This window comes from Acinonyx jubatus, chromosome E2 (assembly GCF_027475565.1).
Source record: "Acinonyx jubatus isolate Ajub_Pintada_27869175 chromosome E2, VMU_Ajub_asm_v1.0, whole genome shotgun sequence".
In the NCBI taxonomy this organism is placed as follows: Eukaryota; Metazoa; Chordata; class Mammalia; order Carnivora; family Felidae; genus Acinonyx; species Acinonyx jubatus.
The window spans coordinates 49,501,810-49,524,238 of NC_069396.1; the positions used below are offsets into that span (position 1 = coordinate 49,501,810).

The 22,429-nt window shown below is 55.3% G+C and overlaps 1 protein-coding gene across 4 annotated transcripts; it reads left to right on the forward strand.

Moving 5' to 3' along the window:
* The first annotated feature begins 9,014 nt into the window (after window positions 1–9,014).
* CBLC (Cbl proto-oncogene C) lies at window positions 9,015–21,012 on the forward strand. 4 transcript variants are annotated; one of them, XM_027037749.2, is made up of 12 exons: window positions 9,017–9,449; window positions 11,305–11,451; window positions 11,843–11,999; window positions 12,235–12,356; window positions 12,493–12,630; window positions 14,498–14,585; window positions 15,274–15,405; window positions 17,195–17,356; window positions 17,681–17,740; window positions 20,512–20,627; window positions 20,752–20,825; window positions 20,934–21,012. In XM_027037749.2, exons 1-11 carry the CDS (start codon window positions 9,097–9,099, stop codon window positions 20,759–20,761), a joined length of 1,485 nt encoding a protein of 494 aa, XP_026893550.1. In that variant the 5' UTR covers window positions 9,017–9,096; the 3' UTR covers window positions 20,762–20,825; window positions 20,934–21,012. The 4 variants fall into 4 exon arrangements, with proteins under 4 accessions (XP_053066376.1, XP_026893552.1, XP_026893551.1 ...); XM_027037751.2 differs by lacking the exon at window positions 20,512–20,627 and having other exon boundaries at window positions 9,016–9,449; XM_027037750.2 differs by lacking the exon at window positions 17,681–17,740 and having other exon boundaries at window positions 9,016–9,449.
* The last annotated feature ends 1,417 nt before the right edge of the window (window positions 21,013–22,429 follow it).

Genomic DNA, 22,429 nt, shown 5'->3' on the forward strand with positions numbered 1-22,429 from the left:
TCTAGAGGCCAGAAGTCTGGAATAAAGTAGGCAGCAGGGCCACACCCCCTCCAAAGGCTCCTTGCCCCTCCCAGCTCCCCGGAGGCCCCCCCGCACTCCTGAGCCTGTGGTCTCTGCCTCCGTCTTCGTGGGGCCTCCCCTCCGTGTGTCTGTGTCTTCTCTTCTTTCTCTTTAATTAATTTTTTAAATGTTTATTTATTTCTGAGAGAGAGCGCCAGAGCACAAGAACGGGGGAGGAGCAGAGAGAGGGAGACACAGAATCCAAAGCAGGCTCCAGGCTCTAAGCTGTCAACATAGCGCCCGACGCAGGGCTCGAACCCACAGGCCGTGAGATCACGACCTGAGCCGAAGTCAGTCTCTTAACCCCCTGCGCCACCCAGGCGCCCCTCTTCTTCTGTCTCTTGTAAGGATCCTTGACAATGGGTTTAGGGCCCCCCTAGGTAATCCAAGATGGTCTCATCTCAAGAACCTTGCCTTAATTATATCTGCAAAGATCTGCTTGGCAAGTAAGGTCATATTCATGAGTTCCAGGGGTTAGGATGGGGACATATTTTTATGAGGGCCTTGGGGGGGGGGGGGTTGGCCACCATGCAAGCCACTACAGAGGGTGACCTTGAGCCCTGCCGGCAGCTGTGTGTGAGAACTTCTCATGTGATAATCCCATCACACGTGTAAGGCCTTGTACAATGACTGTCTCTCCAGCAGGGGCTCCTTCCCTGCGGCCGCCCTTCCCAGGGCAGCCAGCACACCACGGGGCAGGGGGCAGACCCTTGAGAAGTGAGGAGGCAGAATGAATGAGCCTCCCCCACCCCACTCCCACCCCCCTACGTTATGGTTCCCCGCGATTCTTTGTGCCTGCGTGGGACCGGTTGGAAGATATGAATAGAAACGAAAATATCAGCAGCCCTTTAGTGGCCATGACAGCACCCATACTCCAGATGGGAAAACTAAGACTCAGAGCAAATCTTCCCAAGCCCCGGTCTGCCGCCTCCAAAGCCCATGCTCGTAATCACTGGGCCCCCTTGCCTTGCAGGAAGGTCGTGCACGGTAGCATCTATTATTTTATTTTAATTTGAGGTTTGTTTACTTTTGAGAGAGAGAGCAGAGGAGGGGCAGAGAGGGGGGTGGGGGGACAGAGAATCCGAAGCTGTCTCTGCGTTGACAGCGGAGAGCCCGATGCAGGGCGTGAACTCCCCAGCCGTGACATCACGACCCACGCTGAAATCAGACGCTCAACCGAGTCCGCCAGGCGCCCCGTGTCTGTTTTAACTGCACGTGGGACCGTGCGCGCCCCTGCACACGTCGCATGCTGCTGGAAAGGATGACAAGCAGGGGTGCGAGTGAGACAGCACAGGCCCCGGAGTCAGAACTGAGCTCGAGTCGTGCCCTCCCGCCTCCTCGCTGTGTGACCTCAATCAGGGGACTTCAGGGCCCTGCGCCTCAGTTTCCTTATCTGCAGAAAGGGGACGTAATAATAGCGTCCGCCTTGCCAGTTTGTCGTGGGGGTCATAGACACGAATGAGTTGCGTGTGGTGCTGAGAGAGAAGTTGATAAACGGGAATTGGTGTGGTCAGCATCTGGGAATTGGTTTTGAGGGAGGCCAGGCGGAGGAGGAGAGGCCTATTCTTTATCTTGACGGAAAAATTAGATAACGAGGTCCTAGCCTAGATGCGTGTATTAGCTACACTTTTTACTCAGCTTTTCTAACAAAACCTAAAAATAGATAGTGGCTACGGGCACCTGGGTGGCCCAGTCGTTTAAGCCTCTGACTATTGATTGCGGCTCAGGTCCTGATCTCACAGTTTGTGACATCGAGCCCCTCGTGGGGGGCTTGGCTGACAATGTGGAGCTTGCTTGGGATTCTCTCTTGCCCTCTCTCTCTCTGCCCCTCCCACACTTTCTCTCTCTCTCTCTCTCTCTCTCTCAAAATAAATAAACTTAAAAATATTTTTAATAAAAATACATAGCAGCTTAACTAGGATGGAAGTCTGTGTTTCTCTCATGTAAAGGTCCCGTGAACACCCAGGGCTAGAATAGTAGCTTGAAAATGTCAGAGACCCAGACTCCTGCCTTGCTGCTTGCTGCCTTCACCTCGCACTTCCACCCTGTGGCCCAAGATGGCTGCTCCAGCTCCCACCATCACATCCGCATTCCAACCATTGAGAAGAAAAAAAAAGAAAGTCAACCCAGAAGTTTTACATATCACATTCTATTGCCTAGAATTTGGTCATGGGCCCACAAGGGAGACCAGGAAATGTCTTTTTTTTTTCTGGCCAGCTAAAATTCTGAGGTTCTGTTACAAAAGGAAGACGGGAGAACAGTCATCAAGGGGCAGCAAGTGTATCTGTCACGCCAGGGCTCTGCTACCAAGTGGCTAACGCGACCGTGGGTGAAATGAGTTTACCGTCCTGAGCCTCAGGATCCTCGTTGGCCAAATGGGATTAACACGCGCCTCTCGGGGTTGAGGAGTTGATCAGGACTTAATGAGAGTGTGGGCACCAGACGTTTAGTACAGGGCCTGGCCCAATATCAGCCTAGAGTGTGTGTCGGGAATCTCCTTGAACTTGTGAGTCCAGGCTGTGGGTGATGTGCCTCTTCATGTGTGAGAAACTCGCCCCAGGTTCAAGAGCTGAACCGGGCATTGACCTTGGTAAGTTACTTCTCTAAAGCAAAGGATCTGGCTTCTCCACACATGGAAATCCCCTCTCAGCCTCCTAACCTTGGGACTGGGCGCGTGTCCTTACACCCCCATCCCCCTTACACCCCATCCCCCTTCCCCTGGAGAAGGGCAGACTCCCAGGAGGGGGGAGGAGGCCCATATATAGGGTCTCCAGCCCCCCCAGACCTCACAGAACTAAGCCCACATCCCTCAACCACTACCACCAAGACTGCTCGCCTCGTCTGCGACAGTCCTAACATTCTGAAGCCAAAGGTCCTATTTTCAAGTGCATTTCTCGGAGACCCCGACCCCTGCTGCAAAGCTTCACTTGCTATCACCACCCTGGGTAAATCCAGACCCTCAGTCATGGAACATCTCTTCCAGACGCATGCATGAAATCTGCCAAATCCTAAATGTTGGTGCCGTTCCCAAAAAACAATTTTAGGAGCATGCAAACAAACCCGGACACATCTACTGGTTAGATGTGTTTGCAGACCCTCGTGGAAGCCAAACTGCCATTTTACAGAAAGGGAAACTGAGGCCCAGAGAGCGGGAGGGGGTGGGGGTGGGGGTGGGGCCTGACTTGGTGAGCCTAGGAGTCCAGGGTTCTGAGACTCGCCATCATCAGTAACGGAATGACCAATATCCTGCGCCTTCTGAGACGATGCACTCCACTGGCAAGTGTCCTGATTTTGATAACTGCACTGTGACTGTGTCGGGGAATAACCTCATGTGTGGAAACACAAGCGTTTAGGGCAAAGGACATAACGCCTGAAACCTACTCTCCAACAGTTCCGAGGGGAGAAAAGCAGAGACAGCCCATGATGGAGCCCACTAGCCACTGTTAACGACTGGTGACTCTGGGTGAGGGGTACGCAAGAAGTCTCTGTCCTATTCTTGCGACTTTCCTGCCAGTTTAAAATGATTTCAAAAGAGAAAAAAAGTGATTGCACGATAAAAAGTCATGGTTTAAAAGTTGAAGGTTTCAGGCTCTGCGTTTCTAGAGTATCTAAGTCCGTGCCTGCATCTGTGGTCAGAGTTTGGGGAGTTGGGACGGTGCATTTGCTGCTTCAGACGCGGCCTTGGGGTGTGACCGGGGCCTTCGGGTGTGACTAAGGGGCGTGGCCAGCCTCAGAGGCCTGGCTGCGATGAGGGGCAGGCAGCAGCCTGAAGTGTGGTCAGAGCCTTGGGGCGTGGCCAGGGAGTCGGAGGCGTGGCCAGAGTCTGGGGCGTGGCCTGAGAAACTTGCTCCCGAGGGAGGCGTTACGTCTGTACTTGGAGCGCCCTCTTGTGGCTACTCTAGGATCTGGCCTCCGCTTTTTATTTTTTCTTCTATATTATTATTATATAATTATATATTTTTTAAGTAGGCTCCCCCACTGGGCGTGTCAACTCACAACTCTGAGCTCAAGACCTGAGATCAAGAGTCAGACGCCTTAACAGACTGGTGAGCCACCCAGGCGCCTCCGGCCTCCACTTTTTTTTTTTTAATTTTTTTTTTAACATTTACTTATTTTTGAGACAGAGAGAGACAGACCACGAATGCGGGAGGGTCAGAGAGAGGGAGACACAGAATCTGAAACAGGCTCCAGGCTCTGAGCGGTCAGCACAGAGCCCGACGCGGGGCTCGAACTCACGGACCGCGAGATCATGACCTGAGCCGAAGTCGGACGCTTAACCGACTGAGCCACCCAGGCGCCCCTGGCCTCCACTTTTTAAAAAGCTTTATTGAGGGGCACCTGGGTGGCTCTGTTGGTTTAGCGACTACTGACTGGATTTCAGCTCAGGTCATGATCTCCCAGTTGCTGGGACTGAACCCTGAGCGGGGCTCTGCTCTGACAGCATGGAGCCTGCTTGAGATCTCTCTCTCTCCTCTCCTCTTGCCCCTCTCCTGCTCACTCTCCCTCTCTCTCTCTCTCTAAATAAATAAACTTTTTAAATTAAACAGCTTTAGGGGCGCCTGGGTGGCTCAGTCTGTTAAGCCTCCAACTTCAGCTCAGGTCACGATCTCACGGTCTGTGAGTTCGAGCCCCGCGTCGGGCTCTGGGCTGATGGCTCAGAGCCTGAAGCCTGCTTCCAATTCTGTGTCTCCCTCTTTCTCTCTGCCCCTCCCCCGTTCATGCTCTGTCTCTGTCTCAAAAATAAATAAACGTTAAAAAAAATTTTTTAATTAAAAAAAATAAATTAAACAGCTTTATTGAGATATAATGTATACACCATGCAACTCAGCTATTTAAAGCGTACAATTCAATGGTTTTAGTAAATTCAAAGAGCTGTGCGATCATCATTACAATCAATTTAAAAACCTGCCTTGGGGCGCCAGGGTGGCTCAGTCGGTTAAGCATCCGACTTCGGCTCAGGTCATGATCTCACGGTCCGTGAGTTCGAGCCCCGCGTTGGGCTCTGTGCTGACAGCTCAGAGCCTGGAGCCTGTTTCAGATTCTGTGTCTCCCTCTCTCTCTGACCCTCCCCCGTTCATGCTGTCTCTCCCTGTCTCAAAAATAAATAAATAAACGTTAAAAAAATTAAAAAAAAAAAACCTGTCTTCACCCCCAAAAGAAACCCCATACCCACTACTAGTCACTCCCTATTTCTTCCCAACCCCCTTCAGCCCTAGGCAACCCCTAATATACTTTCTGTCTCTACAGGTTTTCCTCTTCTGAACATTTTATATAAATTTAATCCTTCAGTATATGGCATTTTGTGACTGGCTTCTTTCACTTGGCATAATGTAGCATGTATCAGTATTTCATTCCTTGTTGTTGTTGTTTATTTATTTATTTTGAGAGACAGAGAGAGCGCAAAAGCAAGCATGAGAGGGGGCGGGACAGAGAGAGAGAATCCCAAGCAGGCTCTGCTCTGTCAGCGCTCAGCCTGACATGTGACTCCATCTGATGAACCGTGAGATCATGACCTCAGCCGAAATCAAGAGTCAGACACTCAACCAACTGAGCCACCCAGGATCCCCGGTACTTTGTTCCTTTAATGGCCAAACAATCTTCCACTGCACAGGTACCCTGCTTTTAATTGACCCACCTGCCAGTTGATGGGCATTTAGGTTGTTTCCACAAATATCTGCGTGGATGTATGTTTTCAGTTCTCTGGAATATATATGCATAGGAGTGGGATTGGTGGGTCATACGGTAACTCTATGTTGCCGTCGAGAAACTCTCTTTGTGTCCTCTATTTTGAGGACACGCCGAATTGTTTTCCAAAGCAGCTGCCCTGTTTTTACATTCCCACCAGCAGTGTATGAGGGTTCCAATGCCTCTACAGCTTTTCCAACACTTACTGCCTGTCTTTTCCAGGACAGCCACCCTAGCAGGTGTGAAGTGGTATCTCACTGTAGTTTTGATTTTCATCTGACTGATAATGACCTTGCAGATCTTTCCCTGTCATTCACTGTTTTTGTATCCGCTATGTGGCTAGATGCACTCTTAGCCACTTTGCCGTAGCGGATCCAGATTTTTCAAATTAAAGTGTTAATGACATGACGTCCTTCTCAGAGTCCACGCTTTCCCTTTGCCACACCCTGCATTTCATGTTTTCATACTATTATCACATTGATACAGATGTATCCTCAAATAAAATATAGCACCGGTTTTGCATGTTTTCAAGCCTGGTATTAATGACACTGTGCTGTAATCCTTCTGTACTTGTGTTTTCTCGTTTGTTTGTTTATTTGTTTGTTTGCTTGCTTGTTTTTCTGGGATTTGTTTTTACTCGTTGTATTAGTTTCCTAGGGGTGCTGTAACAAAGGACCACAAATGGAGTGGCTTAAAGCAACAGAAATTTAGGGCACCTGGGTGGTGGCTCAGTCTGTTAAGCATCCAGCGTCAGGGCAGGATCTCACGGTTCACGGGTTCGAGTCCCGTGTCGGGCTCTGTGCTGACACCTCAGAGCCTGGAGCCTGCTTCGGATTCTGTGTCTCCCTCTCTCTCTGCCCCTCCCCTGCTCATGCTGTGTCTCTCAAAAATAAGTAAACGTCAAATTAAAAGTAAACCAGAAATTTATTTTCTCCCAATTCTGGAAAGTAGAAACTCCAAACCAAGATGTTGGCAGGGCTATACTCTCTTTGAAGGCTCTAGAGGAAGATCTTTCCTTGCCTCTTCCTACCTTCAGGTGTTTGCCAACAATTCCTCACATTCCTTGGCTCCAATCTCTGCCTCTGACATCATGCAATTTCCTTCTGTGTGGGTACCTGTGTCTGTGTCCAAATTTCCAGTCACATTGGATTTACGGCCCACCCTAATCGTGTGACCTCATCTTAACTTGATGACATCCACAAACACTCCATTTCTACATAAGGTCACATTCCATTTCTAAATAAGGTTTGAAGGGACTTGAATTTGGGGGTGGGGCGCATTCTTCAACCCAGTACTCTCATCAGTCTGTTTTTATGACTCACACTATTGACATGCGCATTCAGTTCATTCATTTGAACTTCTGTGTGGGAGGCCTTTGTGAGAGTACATCACAATTTATTCATCCCTCCTGGTGATGGACTTACCTTGTTTCCAGTTTTCTCCATTTCTGACAAGGCTGCAATTAACATCCCTGAACACGTCTCTTGGAGTTTCTCAGGGCAGGATTTTTCCAACTGCCCAACAAGATCCATTAGTGGGTTGCGAAACCAATTTAGTGGGTTGTAGACACAATTTTCCCCTTAATGAAATGGAATTAAACAGAACAGAAGCTATTGTAACGCATGCACATAGTCAGGGTAAGGATTACCGTGTGAAACTGGGTTTTGTTTTGTTTTTTTTCCTTTGGCAGGTGTATGTAATGTCCCGATATAAGCAAATGTGTTTAGGAGCCCCAGCCCTAGCAGGTGTAGACGGCAATGGATGTGCCCTGTCCAAGGTCTGATGGGTGTTACACAAATGCTCCCTCCAACTAACTAGTGCAACTAATTTGTCCACTTACACTTCCGTCAGCTCCTCATCGACACTTAGCATCGTCAAAAATCTGAATTCTTGCCAGACCAGAGGTTTCTCATCCTATTGCTGGAAGAGGAAACAGGTGCAGAGGGCAGAAACGCAAGGAGCTGGAAGGCAGACCCCACCATCTTTGCTGTAAAGACAGGGTCTCTGCCAGGGCGGAGAGATACCACCATCGAGGATCCCGTTAAGCGAAGAATTCTCGGGTTCTAGGAGGGGATGCGGGCTGAGTAGGAAAGGGTGTTGGAAGGAGAGGGTCCGTTCTCATCCTAAACCCCCTTTCCCTTCCCCCACCTCAAAGGGATGCCTGGGGCTCAGGGATGGCCCGGCCCTGGGCGCCCCTGGAGTCAGAGGAGAGCTCATGCTGCAGGTTGGGGACAAAACCACGCTCCTCCGGCCACGAGCCTGCCAGACGCACCTGGATCCCCGCACCCTTGAACTCCACCCTCCCACCTGATCCCCTGGAGGACCCAGGGGCCTACCTCCTCTGGAAGTCTGGGTGTCTCAACTCTAGCCTGATTTCCCGCTGGCCCCTCACGTGGGGCCGCAGGAATGATGTTGCCCAATTCCTGCTCCCTCAGGCACCCAGCTCCTGCTCCCAGGGGACTAAGGGACCTGGTAATGTATGCTTTCCCTGTCGGGGACAAAGGCATCGAACTATCTCCCTGACCTTTCCTCCCAGAAAGTTCAGTGCTCTTAATCCTATGCCACAGCCAAAGATCCAAACCTGGGTCCAAGAGACTCAGGAGGGCTCCCTCCCGGACTCACCTCCCCGCAGAGTTTGGATAACTAAGCCCCCAGCCCTACCCCCACCCCCACAAAAGTCTCGGGTCTCTCCGAACCCTTCCTCCAATGCAACCTGGAGACTTCAGCCTCCAACCGGTCCCAGAAGCGGCCCAGGCATCGTACCTACACTTCCTGCCCATCGAAGAGTCTCTTCTCGTTTCCGCCCCCCCCCCCCGAAGCCACCCCATCCAGGTCTCTTTAGGGGAACAGACTTTTTTTTTTCTTCTAATGTTTATCTATTTTTGAGAGAGAGAGAGTGTGCGTGTGTGAGAGAGAGAGAGAGAGCAGGGGAGGAGCAGAGAGACAGGCAGACACAGAATCCGACGCAGGCTCCAGGCTCCGAGCTGTCAGCACAGGGCCCGACTCGGGGCTCGAACCCACGAGCTGTGAGATCATGACCCGAGCCGAAGTCGGAGGCCCAACCGACCAAGCCACCCAGGCGCCCCGGGGGGGAGCAGACTTGGAACCCCATCTCTAGGAACCCAGGTGCCAGATTCCCCCAGGCTCCGCCCCCTTGGGAGACACCGGTATCTGCGGTCCCCTCCCCGGTTCTCCAGGGCCCGCCCCCTCACCTTTGGCGCCCGGCCCCGCCCCCACCCTGGGTTGGGCCCGCCCCCTCACCTTTGGCGTCCGACCCCGCCCCCACCCTGGGCTGGGCCCGGCCGCACCTCTCCCAGCCGCACGCCTACCTCCCAGGACGCCCTGGGACCCATGGCAGCGGTGGCAGCCCCCTGGGGGCGGCAGCGGGAAGAGGCCCGCGCGCTCGGCCGGGCGGTGAGGCTGCTGGAACGCTTGGAAGAGCACTTCGGGGACCCCCGGCTTGCCTCCAGTCCCCCCTCGATGCGGGACCTGCTGCCCCGCACCGCGCAGCTGCTGCGCGAGGTGGCCCAGACCCGGCGGGCGGCCGACGGAGGCGGCCCCGAGGGTCCCGGCGGTGCGCGGGACTTCCTCGTCGTCTACCTTAACAACCTGGAGGCCAAGAGCAGACAGGTGGCGGCACTGCTGGCACCCCAGGGTCGGAGGAGTGCCAATGACGAGCTCTTCCGGGAGGGCTCCGGACTCAGGTGAGCCGCGGCTCCTGCCCCAGGAAAAAGGTGGGGTCGCGAGTCCGGGCCCCCAGCGCCGGCCTCCTTCAGACCCAGGGGTCCAGACGCCCAGCTCCTCCTCCCTTAGACCCAGGATTCCTGCCCCAGCCCCTCCTCCCTCAGACCCAGGAATCTAGCCCCTAGCCCCCTCCTCCCTCAGACCCAGAGGTCCAGAGCCCCCAGTCCCTTCTCCCTCAGACCCAGAAGTCCAGGTCAGAACCCCCTTCCCTGGGGGAACCTGGAAAGCTGAGCCAGCCAGGTTTTTCTTTCTTTGGGTACCTATGCCTTTAACCCCACCCCCCCATGTCCCCTCTTTCTTGGCCACCCAGCAGCCCTCTTCAAATTGCCCGACTCTCCCAGAGGCCTAGACACACATCCTGAGAATGCGGGGACCCCAGGGAGCTTCTTGCAGGAGGAGGGAGTGGACTGACATCCCCGTCATCGCCCTTGCCTAGGGGGACACACACAGCCCCGCCTCCTGCCCCCCCCCCCCCCCCGTCTTGGTTCCTGAGAACATCTAGCTCAGGACCTAGGGCTTGTCTGTAGCCCCCTCCTCTAAACTCTGGGGAAGGGGCTCCTGAGTGACAGGAGTAGCCGAGGCTTGGGGTCTAGAGCCCAGAACAAAACAAGGTGTGGACCAGGAAGCTCTCAACCATGTCCGGTAAAAGCTTCGTAATGTCTCCTTAGATTCATCCTGAAATGAAATGTGTAGGCCACGCTACTTACCTACCCATCATTTTTTAAAGGTCACTATAATACCCAAACTGTTATAAGGAAGTGATAACAAGAATGCCCTTCATAACATTATCTGTTTCAAATGAAAATGCCAAGGCACAGTTACAATTATTCTCGCATGCAGAATTGGCTCTTAAGACATTCACGCCTGGGGGGCGCCTGGGGGGCTCAGTCGGTTAAACAGCCAACTTCAGCCCAGGTCATGATCTCATGGCTCTTGAGTTCAAGCCCCGCATCGCTGTGCTGACAGCCGAGAGCCCGCTTCGGATCCTCTGTCCCCCGCTCTCTCTGCACCCCCCCCCCCCACTGCTCATGCTCTCCCTTTCTCAAAATTAAATATACATTTAAAATAATACAAATTCTGTATGGAAACCAATTTGACAATAAATTTCATATATTTAAAAAATAAAATAATACAAACTAATAATAATTAACACGTACTGAGTGCCAACTGTATGCCAGGTGTCGCTGGGCATTTTATGTGCTCATGAGATAAGGAAGAATCCTCTTAGCTTCCCCTCTAAGACAGGGGCTGTACTTATCCCGCACGCATGCCCATTTCACAGTTGAGGAAACTGAGACTTAAGGGGGGAAAAAAAGGAACCTCCCCAAAATGACACAGCTTAGTGTCAGAGCTCCCCTTTGCTGCTCCCCACGTCCTGACCAGTCTCTCGGGGAGGCAGCTGGCAGAAGGAAACACGCCCCCCCCCCCCCCCCCGCCGCTGCTAAAAACAAGAAGGCCCCCGAGCACGACCTGCTCCAAGACCACGGTCAACGCCCTCAGCGCGGGTGGGCTACAACAGATGTCAGGAATCCCGCAGAGCTGGCTCAAGGCCGGATGAGGCCAGGCTTCTCCTGCAGCCCCACTGGCGGCTGGCGGATGGCTGGACTGGTGGGCAGTGCCTCCCTTTCCTTCCCAGAGGAGGAAACCGAGGTTCGCAGAGGGGAGGCGTCAGGACTGTGATAGGCTGTCTCGGGATGGACTCCACCCTGCAGAGCCTGGGGGCCTGGTCCCTGTGGGCAGAGTCCCCCACAGCAGGCACAGGTGCCAGCGCGAGCCCCGAGGTCCAGCCCAGGCCCTCAGAGCCCATCCTTGCAGGCGACAGCTGGCCAAGCTGGCCCTCATCTTCCGCTACATGCATGCGGAACTGAGCGCACTCTTCCCCGGCGGAAAGTACTGTGGACACACGTACCAGCTCGCCACGGCCCCAGCCCACAGCTTCTGGAGGGGGCACTGCGGCGCCCGGTGAGTGAGCACCTGTCCCCGGGGCCCCGAAGTTCCTGGAGCCTCATCCTGTCCCTGCCTGGAGACCCAGGAGTCCAGGCAGCCCCGCCCCCCCAGCGCCTCCTCCCTCAGACCCAGGAGTCCTGCCCCCACCCCCCTCCTCCCTCAGACCCAGAGGTCCAGGCCCCCAGCCCCTCCTCCCTCAGACCCAGAGGTCCAGGCCCCCAGCCCCTCCTCCCTCAGACCCAGGAGTCCAGGCCCCCAGCCCCTCCTCCCTCAGACCCAGGAGTCCTGCCCCCAGCCCCTCCTCCCTCAGACCCAGATGTCCTGCCCCCAGCCCCTCCTCCCTCGAGGCCCTCCCATGCTAGGTTCCTGGAGGCCTCAGCTGTGTGCTCCCCCCCACCCCCCCCAGTTGTGTCCTGACCTGGGCTGAGTTTGAGTCCATCTTGTGCACCTGCCACCCGGTGGAATCAGGCTCCACGGGCCTGGCCTTGCGCTCCACCATCAACCTCACTGGCAGCGGCCACGTGTCCGTCTTCGAGTTTGACATCTTTACCAGGCTCTTCCAGGTCAGGGAAGGCCAGGGCTGGGGGAAGGAGAGATGGGGAACATGGGTCTGAGGGAAGAGGTGGCTGGGATCTCAGATTCCCGGGTCCCGGGGAAGGGAGCGTCTGGGGTCTTCTGTGTACGGGATTCCTGAGGCCCACGACGGGTGTAAGCAACGTGGCTGGGTTCCGAGACCCCGGGAGGCACTGGGTGTGCCTTGCTCGGCCCCTCCGTGACCCCAGCGCTGCCCCGCTCCAGCCTTGGCCGACACTCCTCAAGAACTGGCAGCTCCTGGCGGTCAACCACCCGGGCTACGTGGCCTTCCTCACATACGATGAGGTTCAAGCGCGTCTGCAGGCCTGCAGAGACAAGCCAGGCAGGTAAAAGGGCCAGGAAGCTAGGTTATAAAGGACAAGGACTTGGACACCCGGATCCCCAGCAGAATGAGGGGATGGGAATTCCCAGATGGGGCAGCGGTGATCGAACCCTCACCCCCTTACCAACCTCTCCCGCCAGCTACATCTTCCGGCCCAGCTGCACTCACCTGGGACAATGGGCCATTGGATTCGTGAACTCAGACGGCAGCATCCTGCAGACCATTTCTCTCAACAAGCCCCTGTTCCAGACACTCCTGGACGGACAAAGGGAAGGCTTGTGAGTCGCCGTCCTGGCAGGTGGAGGGTGTCGGCAGAATGCACTCCCGAAAGGCGGTGTCCGTTGCACGCGGCCCCGGATCGCTCGGAGGGCGCGCGGTTCACACGGCCCACATTATAAGTTTGCAATACCACGGTGTTCCGGTAGGTGGCAGACGAGGGTGCAGAGGAAGGGGCGCCTTTTCCAGTTCAGAGAAAGCTGCTACGTGGGCTCCAGGCAGCTCTGAGAAGTGTGTGGGGAATTGGCTTCACTGGCCTATTCCTTGGAATTCTGCTGAACAGCTTTCGCTTCTAGACATCCATATCCCATTCTAGAATCTAGACGGTTAAAGCAGAAAGACCACTGGGCAAGCAGCTAGACCCGGTGTTTTCAACCTGTAACCTTGGCTGCCCCACAGCCCCTCGATCAGAAGCTGCCTTGGGTAGGAGAGGAGGAGGTGAGGTTCCCCAGTCTCATCCTGAGCCTTTGGCCAGAGCTAATCTTATTAGTCCTGTTGATATGATATGATCTGAGATAGATATGCAGTCCGTTCTCATTGTTTATGGTAGTTCTGTTCTATAAAGTCGCTGTAAACACTAGATTATTGAATACTGAGCCGTTGCTCGTAGGGGAAATACCGGCTCGGTTTCCTGCAAGATTCTGGTCACATTTCTTTTTTTAATTTTAAGTAGGCTCCACACTCAACGTGGGGCTTGAACTCACAACCCAGAGATCTTCACATGCTGTACCTGCCGAGCCAGCAGGGCGCCCCATCTGGTCACATTTTTGTCAACCAATTGCTACCTGATTGGTAACCAATAGTAACCTTTTTGTGTGTCTCTGTCTGAAGACACCTTTTAAAATTTTTTTTTTAACGTTTATTTATTTTTGAGACAGAGAGAGACAGAGCATGAATGGGGGAGGGGCAGAGAGAAAGAGGGAGACACAGAATCGGAAGCAGGCTCCAGGCTCTGAGCCATCAGCCCAGAGCCCGACGCGGGGCTCGAACTCACGGACCGCGAGATCGTGACCTGAGCTGAAGTCGGAGGCTTAACCGACTGAGCCACCCAGGCACCCCTGAAGACACCTTTTTAAATATACAGTTGAGGGGCGCCTGGGTGGCTCAGTCGGTTAAGCGTCTGACTTCAGCTCGGGTCATGATCTCACAGTTCATGAGTTTCAGCCCCGTGTCAGGCTCTGTGCTCACAGCTCCGTGCCCCGAGCCTGCTTCGGATTCTGTGTCTCCTTCTCTCTCTCCCCCTCCCCTGCTCGCCCCCCCTCTCTTTCTCTCTCTCAAAAATAAATGAACATTAAAAAACATGTTTTAATATATATATAACTGATACTTTCACAGTGAGCTCACGTCTCAACGAAGCTCATCTGACACCCATATTTTCTCTATACGGCACATCCCAGGCTTGTACTTAGGCACCCACGACCCTGGGATCATGACCTGAGCTGAAATCAAGAGTCGGATGCTTAACCAGCTGAGCCACCCAGGCGCCCCAAAGATGTCTTCTGCTTGAGCCCAAACACTCAAGGACAGGGACGGCGGGGGGTGGGGGGGGGGCGGGGGGTACTCTGGGAGGTCAAAGCCTAGGATGTAATCAGTTTCCTGGTTCTTGTTGATCTGAGTTTGTGTTTCCAGAGCTTCAGCCACTGAGGTCTCGTGTGCCCTTTTTGGGGAGTCTGAGGGGACACAGCCCTGCCCCGGGGCCTGAGGAGTCACAGCTTGCCCTGGAAAGTCCCAATTTGAGGAGAGGGGAGGGAAAAGATCCCCAGGCCGACGATGGGTTTGGGAGCGATGCTCATCCGGGGGGCTCTGGGCCCATGTCTGGGGTGAGGAGTATCAGACGGCCCTCGGTACCCCCGTCTTTCCTTCGCCCAGCTTCCTCTACCCAGATGGGAAGAACCACAACCCAGACCTGACTGAACTCTGCCAGATGGAGCCCCATCAGCGCATCCATGTGTCGGAGGTGAGGCCCAGGCCTGCCACCGGCCCTGTCCCTGTCCCTGTGTACTGTGCCCCCCAAGGGCCTTAACTCAGGAGTTCTCTCCCTAGAGACTCAGGCCTAGAATCCCAGAGGCCGTGGGTTTCCGTGCTGGTGCGGTGGCCACATGACCTGGGGGTAAATCACCTGGCCTCTCTGGGCCTCTGTTCCTTCTCTGGAAAACACAGCTCGTCCTGCCCCCTCCCCCGGGGGGTTTTGTGGGGATTAAACCAGGAAATGATACTGCTGAGGTTGTCAGAACGGCTTAATGCACTTGACCCTTCACCGATGACAGCCCCTGTATCAGCGTAGTCTTCACAGCCACCCCACGGGCGAGGGAGAAACGACAAAGGAAATCTTTTGGTATAAGTATATCCCACAGAACCCTTGGGATATACTTAAACCCCAAAATAGGTTCATTGTTTACCTAAAAATCAAACATAACAGGGCATCCTGTATTTTTAGCTGCTCAGTCTGGCAACCCTGCATAGAGACCACCCCAGGGAACAAGTCTCATAGGCAGGTACAGGTAGGAGGCCGCCGGATACACGGCCTTGGACTTAGGAGGGTTCGGGGCTGGCACAGACGTTCGGGACTTTCGTCCTGTGGCCTGACTTGGATCCCCATGGCTAACACCACCCCTCTCCATCCTCCCCATCTTCTGGCCTCCTAGGAGCAGCTGAAGCTGTACTGGGCCATGGACTCCACGTTTGAGCTCTGCAAGATCTGTACCGAGAGGGACAAGGACGTGAAAATCAAGCCATGTGGACACCTGCTCTGTGGCAGCTGCCTGGCTACCTGGCAGGTGGGTCCGACCGCCCTGCCTTCCCGCCCAGTCTCCCCCCACCCCTCACCCCCAGCCTCCACCTTCATGCTAGAGGTCCCTAGCATGAGGGATCACGCCTCATGGATCAGATGGAGAAACTGAGGCCCAGGGAGAGGCAGAGATTGGCTCAGGGTCACTTGGGAGCAATGAACAGGAGCCCACCTGTCCGCCTCTGTGTCTCTGTCTCCGTCTTGCCCTACATCTCTCACCTCCGCTTTTCTTTTTTTTTTTTAATTTTTTTTTTAACGTTTTATTTATTTTTGAGACAGGGAGAGACAGAGCACGAACAGGGGAGGGTCAGAGAGAGGGAGACACAGAATCCGAAACAGGCTCCAGGCTCCGAGCTGTCAGCACAGAGCCTGAGATCATGACCTGAGCCGAAGTCGGCTGCTTAACCGACTGAGCCACCCAGGCACCCCTCGCCTCTGCTTTTCGTTCTCTGGCTTCCTTATTAGCGGAAAGGGCTCCTTGTTCCCTGGCTGGGTGACCTGGGGCCCGTGGCTTCACCTCTCTGAGCCTCAGCCTCTTCCTCTGGAGAACCAGGCTGATAGTAGTCACCTCCTAAGAGCCATGGTGAGGATCCAAGCCCTTGGGGAAAGAGGGCAGTGGACCCCCCCCCCCCCCCCCCCCCCGGGCATGGTAGGTGCCTGATGCGAAGCTTTGTGATTGTAATGGAAGTGTTTGCAAGCTTGTGATGGCTGAGGCATGCGTCTCAAGGACCTTCTTGAATACACATTGCCCCACTGTAGGGCTGTAGGATGCAGGTCCTAGCAAAGTGACCCGAATAAGGAAACAGGCCACCCCACATGAAGTTCCCCTTTAAGAAAACCCGGGTGGGGGTGGGAGGAAAGGGCGCCTGGGTAGCTCAGTCGGTTAGGCATCCGACTTCAGCTCAGGTCATGATCTCACGGTCCAGGAGTTCGAGCCCCGCGTCAGGCTCCGTGCTGACAGCTCAGAGCCTGGAGCCTGCTTCGGATTCTGTGTCTCCTGCTCCCTCTGCCCCTCCCCGGCTCATGCTCTGGGTGTCTGTCTCTCTCTCAAAATAGATAAATAAACATTGGGGAAAAAATCTTTTTGAAAGAAAGACAGACAACCCGGGAAAACCTAGCCAGCTGACCCCTTAAGCGACCCCGCTTTTCCCTTCCCACACCCCAATGCCTTAGATTCACCAATAGAGAATGAGCCCATGAATTCCAAGGCACCCCCCCACTCAGCCCCTAATAAAGGCAGAGCCCCCCTGGTGCGTGTGTCTTCCCTCCGTCTCTACCTGGGACCTCACCGTGTGGCCCCAGGCAGGCCACGTACCCCCCAGGACCTATGGGTAATCGATCTTGGTCTTCAGAGCTCACTGGTGGTTGTTGATGAGGTGGGTCCTATGATCCTAAGACCCACAGGGGCCGGTGGAGCCACAACAAGGTTGGCCCCAGCGGTGGTGGTGGGGCGGATGTCTGTGGGGCTCCCCACGATTAACATGGGCCCAGGCCAGTGCTCAGGCATTCCTAGGCAACGGCATCATCACCGTGGACAGCTGAGACCCCAACAACACCCGGCTCCCCTGGGCTATCTGCTTCTGTGCCCCTCCGGAGCCCATTTGGCTCCCGCCCCCCTTCCCGTCAGTCCTGCACTTCCCAGCCCCTCTCTGCCTGACTCCTCTCCCTCTGTTTCCCTCCATCTGTCCTCAGCACATCCCTCTGGTGGGGAGGAAGGCCCTTGTGGTCCTAGGGACGGGGAGACCCTGACCCTACATCCCTTCCCAACCCACCCCCAGAACTTTGAAAGCCAGACGTGCCCCTTCTGCCGCGGCGAGATCAAGGGCCAAGAGGCCGTGAGTATCCATCAATTTCAAGAGAAGCCAGAGGAAGCCACAGCCGCTGCCGAGTACCTGAGGTCCAGCAGTGACCAGGAAGATGGGGAGGAGGAGCTGGGGCAGGTAAGCAGGGCCAGGCAGGAGCTGGAGCTGGAACCTCTGGGTCTGAGGGAGGAAGGGCCAGCGACCTGGATCCTGGGTCTGAGGGAGGAGGGGGCTAGTGACAGGAGTCGGGTCCTAGGGGCCTGGACTTTTGCTTTCCCAAGGGTCTGGGGCTCTGGCTTTCTCCAGATGAAACTCCCCTGAGCGTTAGGCCCTTGCCTTATTCTCTGTTGTATCTCCAAAGCCTGGAAGAGTGCCCGAATGCTGGGACTCTAAGCAGAAGGACACGTAGGTAGGAAGAAAACAGTAACTTACAGTCCCCTCCCCACCCTCCATCACTCCCAGGTGGTTTCCTCAGCCCCCCCTCAGCTGAATGTGTCCCCAGCTACAGGCCGGCTGAAAATGGTGAGTCAGGTGCTGGTCTGGTTCAGCTCCGGGGTCCCTCGGGGGCACCAGGTCCTGCGCTCCCCCTCGGCACCCACTGACCAGGTGCTGGGCGATCTGGCACCCACCACCTCTGTGCCCTCTTGTTCACTTCCTTACGCCACCCCTCGCCAGCTTTCTGGCTCTCCTTCCAGCATCCCAGGCATGTCTCATCCCAGGGCCTTTGCACCAGCTGTCCCCTCTGCCCGGGCCTCCTGTCCCCCAGGCTTGCCCTCTCTCATCTCCTCCCCAAGGCGGCCTTCCCCGATCACCCCCATTTTATTGAAAAAAAGCACCCCCACCCCCTGCTGATTTTCATAGTTCTTGCCACCACCTGGCAGAAGCGTATAATTTTCTGTCACCGTCAGCCGGTGGCCACCCTCCCGAAGGTTAGGACTTCGTCTTCTCCATTGGATCTCCAGAGGCTAGAACAGTGCCTGGCACATAGTAGGTGCTCAGTAAATGGGCTTTCAAGGAATCCAAGGAACAGAGCCTTCCCAACAGCCCTGTGAAGTAAACAAAAAATAAAAGAAATGCTCCCCTCCTCATTTTCCAGAGGAGAAAAAGCTCAGAGAGGTGACTGTACCTGTCAAAATTTCACAGGCTGATACAAGAGAACCTGGTGTTGGGGGCGGGGGCTGGGGGAGCGGGCGTGGTGCTTAGAAAACCCTACCATTATCTGCTGATCTTGGAAGCAAGCCCCAGCCTTCTTGCTCCTCCCCACCCCCTACTTCCTACCCCAGGATTTTCCGAGACCCTGGCCTGCTGGGGAGGGGCCCATCTGTGTTAGGCTGAGTACACATAAGATTCAATCAATACAGAGGCGTCTTCAAACAAACAGCTCAGGAAGTCCGGGAACATTATTTCGACCGCAGCAAACAAGTGAGCCAGCAGGAAGGGGGGTGGCGGTGACACCAGCCAGGGAAGCTAAAAACAGATCCAGACCTGCAGCCCAAGGCAAATGGAAACATTAGGAGGCACTCAGCTGGCTCCCAGAGGACAATGAGGGGGGACGCGGCCAGGACGGCAGGCTGGGGGGTGGGGGGGTGGGGGCGCCTCCGGCCACGTGGGCACACCTTGGCCCGGGCTGTGCCCTCCGCCTGGCGTGCCCTCTCCTCTTCTCCCCAAACCCTGCCTGATTCAAATTCCAGTCAACTCCTACCCCCTTGGTTCTTCAAAACATGCTGTAAGAGGGATGGCCCCCAGGGGTCCTGCCTCCCAGCAAAGTGACGGCCATAATGAGCATAGTTAACGTGTTAACGTGTGTCTGAGTTGCTGGGCACCCGGCCCTGTGTTTCGTGTATTAATTTTTTTTTTAATTTTTTTTTTCAACGTTTATTTATTTTTGGGACAGAGAGAGACAGAGCTTGAACGGGGGAGGGGCAGAGAGAGAGGGAGACACAGAATCGGAAACAGGCTCCAGGCTCCGAGCCATCAGCCCAGAGCCTGACGCGGGGCTCGAACTCCCGGACCGCAAGATCGTGATCTGGCTGAAGTCGGACGCTTAACCGACTGCGCCACCCAGGCGCCCCTCGTGTATTAATTTTGACGGTCATGACAGCCCCGTGAGGTGGGTACTGTTGTGATCCCTGCCGTAAAGCACGGGACACCGAGCCTCGGAGATGTGGAGGCCATCGGCTCAAAATGACAGGGTCAGGAATGGATCCCAGGCCCGCGGCTCCAGACTCCAGACTCCGTCCTCCACTCCTGTGGGCCTCTCTTCCCTTGTCTGTGAAATGGGCATCATGGCAGAGGCCAGTGGCAATGTGGGTGCGGTTTGCGTGTGCTGTCCTCCGTCTGAGAAACCCACCCCTAGGCAGCAAGATCGTCATTCGGCGGGACCCTGGCCCCTTGCTGGCCACTGGGGACCTCTCCCGTCCTCGCTGTCTCCACGTGGAGAATGGCAATCAGCCCGGCGTGGGCCCCACAGGTCCCGATGAAGTCAGCAAGCCTGGGTTACGTAACCTGGATCATACCCCTCCCTGACCTCTCAGAAGCCCCCACTAATTCCCCCAGGGCTCCAAGAAAAAGCCAACATACCCTCCACAGCTCACAGGGCCTGGAGACCTGACCTGTCTCCACCTCTCTGACCTCCTACTATCCCCCCCAATTCCTTTTCAGCAACAGGGGACTACTGCTGTCCTAACAGGCCATAAGCCCGCCGCCCACCACAGGACCTCTGCCTACCTCCTTGTCACACTCAGCCTTGTGTTCCATCGCCCTCCTTCTAAGAGGTTTTCCCCAGCCGCCCCCCACTCCCCCCAGGCCTATTCCAGTTCCCTGAAGGTCACTTAATACTCTGTGGATAGTTCCTTGTTCATGCATTGATTACTCATGGTAAGTCTTTTGCTCGGTAAATTTATCCGCGGCACGAGGACAGAGATTTTGTCTGCCTGGTTCATGGCTGTCTCTTCAGAGCCTAGGAGGGTGCCTGGCCCCACACTGTAGACGCTCCGCGAATGCTTGTGAGTTGGATGGATGGACGGATGGATGGATGGATGGAAAGATGAATGGATGGACGGGTGAGTGGAAAGGATGGATGGATGGAAGGATGGATGAATGGACAGACGGACAGAACTTCCTACTCGAGCCAGAGGTGCTAGGGAAAAAAACAGCATGGACAAGGACGAGACTGTTGGGCTGTCCCTCCCTCCTCCTGGCCCCAGCCACCCATGTGTTACCACCATCTGGGCCTATGAAATGACAGTTCGCTGCAGCTCAGCTGTGACACTTCTTAATCTCCTCCCCTCCAGGTACCTCTGGCCCTCCCCAGACTTCAGGGCCCTCTACCCTTGCCAAGAATTAAGACTGTGGCCTTAGCCCCATGGGAAATCACCTCCAACCCTCAGGCCAGGGAGGGAGCCACAGGGTGAGTGGAGAGGCAGCTGGGGTCCAGGGCTCCCAGGTCTGAAGGAAGATGGGATGGGGGGCAGAAGGGAAAAACACTGGTTCCAGAAAATCAATAGCCCCTCTTCAAACTCTCTCCACTGCAGAAACTCCTAAAGGAAAAGTCACCCCTCCGGCTGCCCCCGTGGGGCCCGTGATCGCTGCCCAGGCATGGGGGCCGGTGAGTCGACCCCACCCCAGCGCTGGCCAGGTTCCCTCGGCCTGGCCCTGCCCTGTCCCCCAACCTGACTGGGATACTATCTGACCCACCCCTCTTTCTGCCTTGCAGGGCACCGCACGTGCTGCTAAAGGGAGCCCCAGCGGCTGCAAGGGGTTTGTGAATAATAAACTGCCAAGCCTGGTCTGTCGTCTGATGTGTGGAGAAAACTATAGCAGCCACCAGGGGGCAGCTTGACATTGGGAACAGGTGGTCCTTGAGGCCTGATCGCCACCTGCTGAATCCAGGGGTCTGGAGGGGCAATGGTGGGAAACCCAGCTCTTCTGGATTCAGGAGTCCAGTCCTCCAGCCTCCTCCCTCAGACCCAACAGTCCAGGCCGCCAGCCTCCTCCCTCAGACCCAGGAGCCCGGAGTCCCAAGTTTTCAGAGAATCAGGCAACCAACCCCCTCACCCCATTAATGAAAAAATGATACTAATTCCTGAACCCAGGCCCAGATATCCAAGTCCCAAGCCCCTACTCCAAAAGATCTCTCGTTTCTTTAAGAGTTACACACCTGGTCTTGCCCAGCGTTCCTAACCTTCTCTTTCTTCCATCCCTCCCTGGGATCTTCTCCCAGAGTAACAGTGATTTCCAGTCCAAATCAAACTGAAGAAGTGTCTCCCTCCCTCATCACTCATCTCGGAGGTTCAAGCCTCCCTCCACTTCGGTTTAAACCGTGAGCCCTGCCCTGCCCTGGGCCCAGCCCAGGCTGGATGAGGCTGGCACGGAGCAGTAATCACTACCCGCCACCCCCCCATCTCCGGTGGCTCACAGTCCAGTGGGGGACAGACAGTGACGACCCAGAGCGGGCAGGGCTGGGATGGGGGAAACCGGGACGCTACAGGGGCCCAGAGCGGGCAGCTGACCCAGCCTGGAAGGTCAGGGAGGGCCTCCAGGAGGAGACATCCGAGCTGGGACTGAAAAGATGTGCGGAAGGTATCCCAGTGCAGAGGGGAATGATTTTTAGAGGACCAGGATGGGAAAGTGAGCCGCGAAAGGGAACAGAATCTCTCCTGGGCCAGGGCTCGGCCCTGTGGTTCTGGGCAGGGTGCAATCACACCTCTCCGGGTGGTGGCCTGGCTTCTAGTTTAGGCGCCGCCCCGCCCCACCCCCACAGCGTGGTCCCCTGAGGCAGTCTGGCTGCTTACGTGGTGGCTGCAGGCTTGATGGAGAAGTTTCTAGTGACCCAGGCAGAGGCTACCTAATCTTGGGAGTCCTGCAGCATCACCCCTGCCCCGTTCTCATCTTTGCACGTGAGTCCCCAAAGGGCACAGACGTAAGAGGAAGGGACCTAGACCCCCCCCTCTCAGTGGAGCGTCAAGATGGGGCTGTAGCATATGGAACGAGAGATACCGTCGCAGTCATCTTAGGAAAATAGAACGTGTCCCAGCCACGTGAGGGAAGAAGAGAGAAACCAGTCCCCGCTTTTTGGCATTATTAGTTCCCGATTCAAAGCATAGCAGGACGGGGGCAGCTGGGTGGCTCCGTCAGTTGAGCATCCAACCCTTTGGTTTCAGCCCAGGTCATGGTCTCATGGTTCGCGAGTTCGAGCCCCACGTCGGGCTC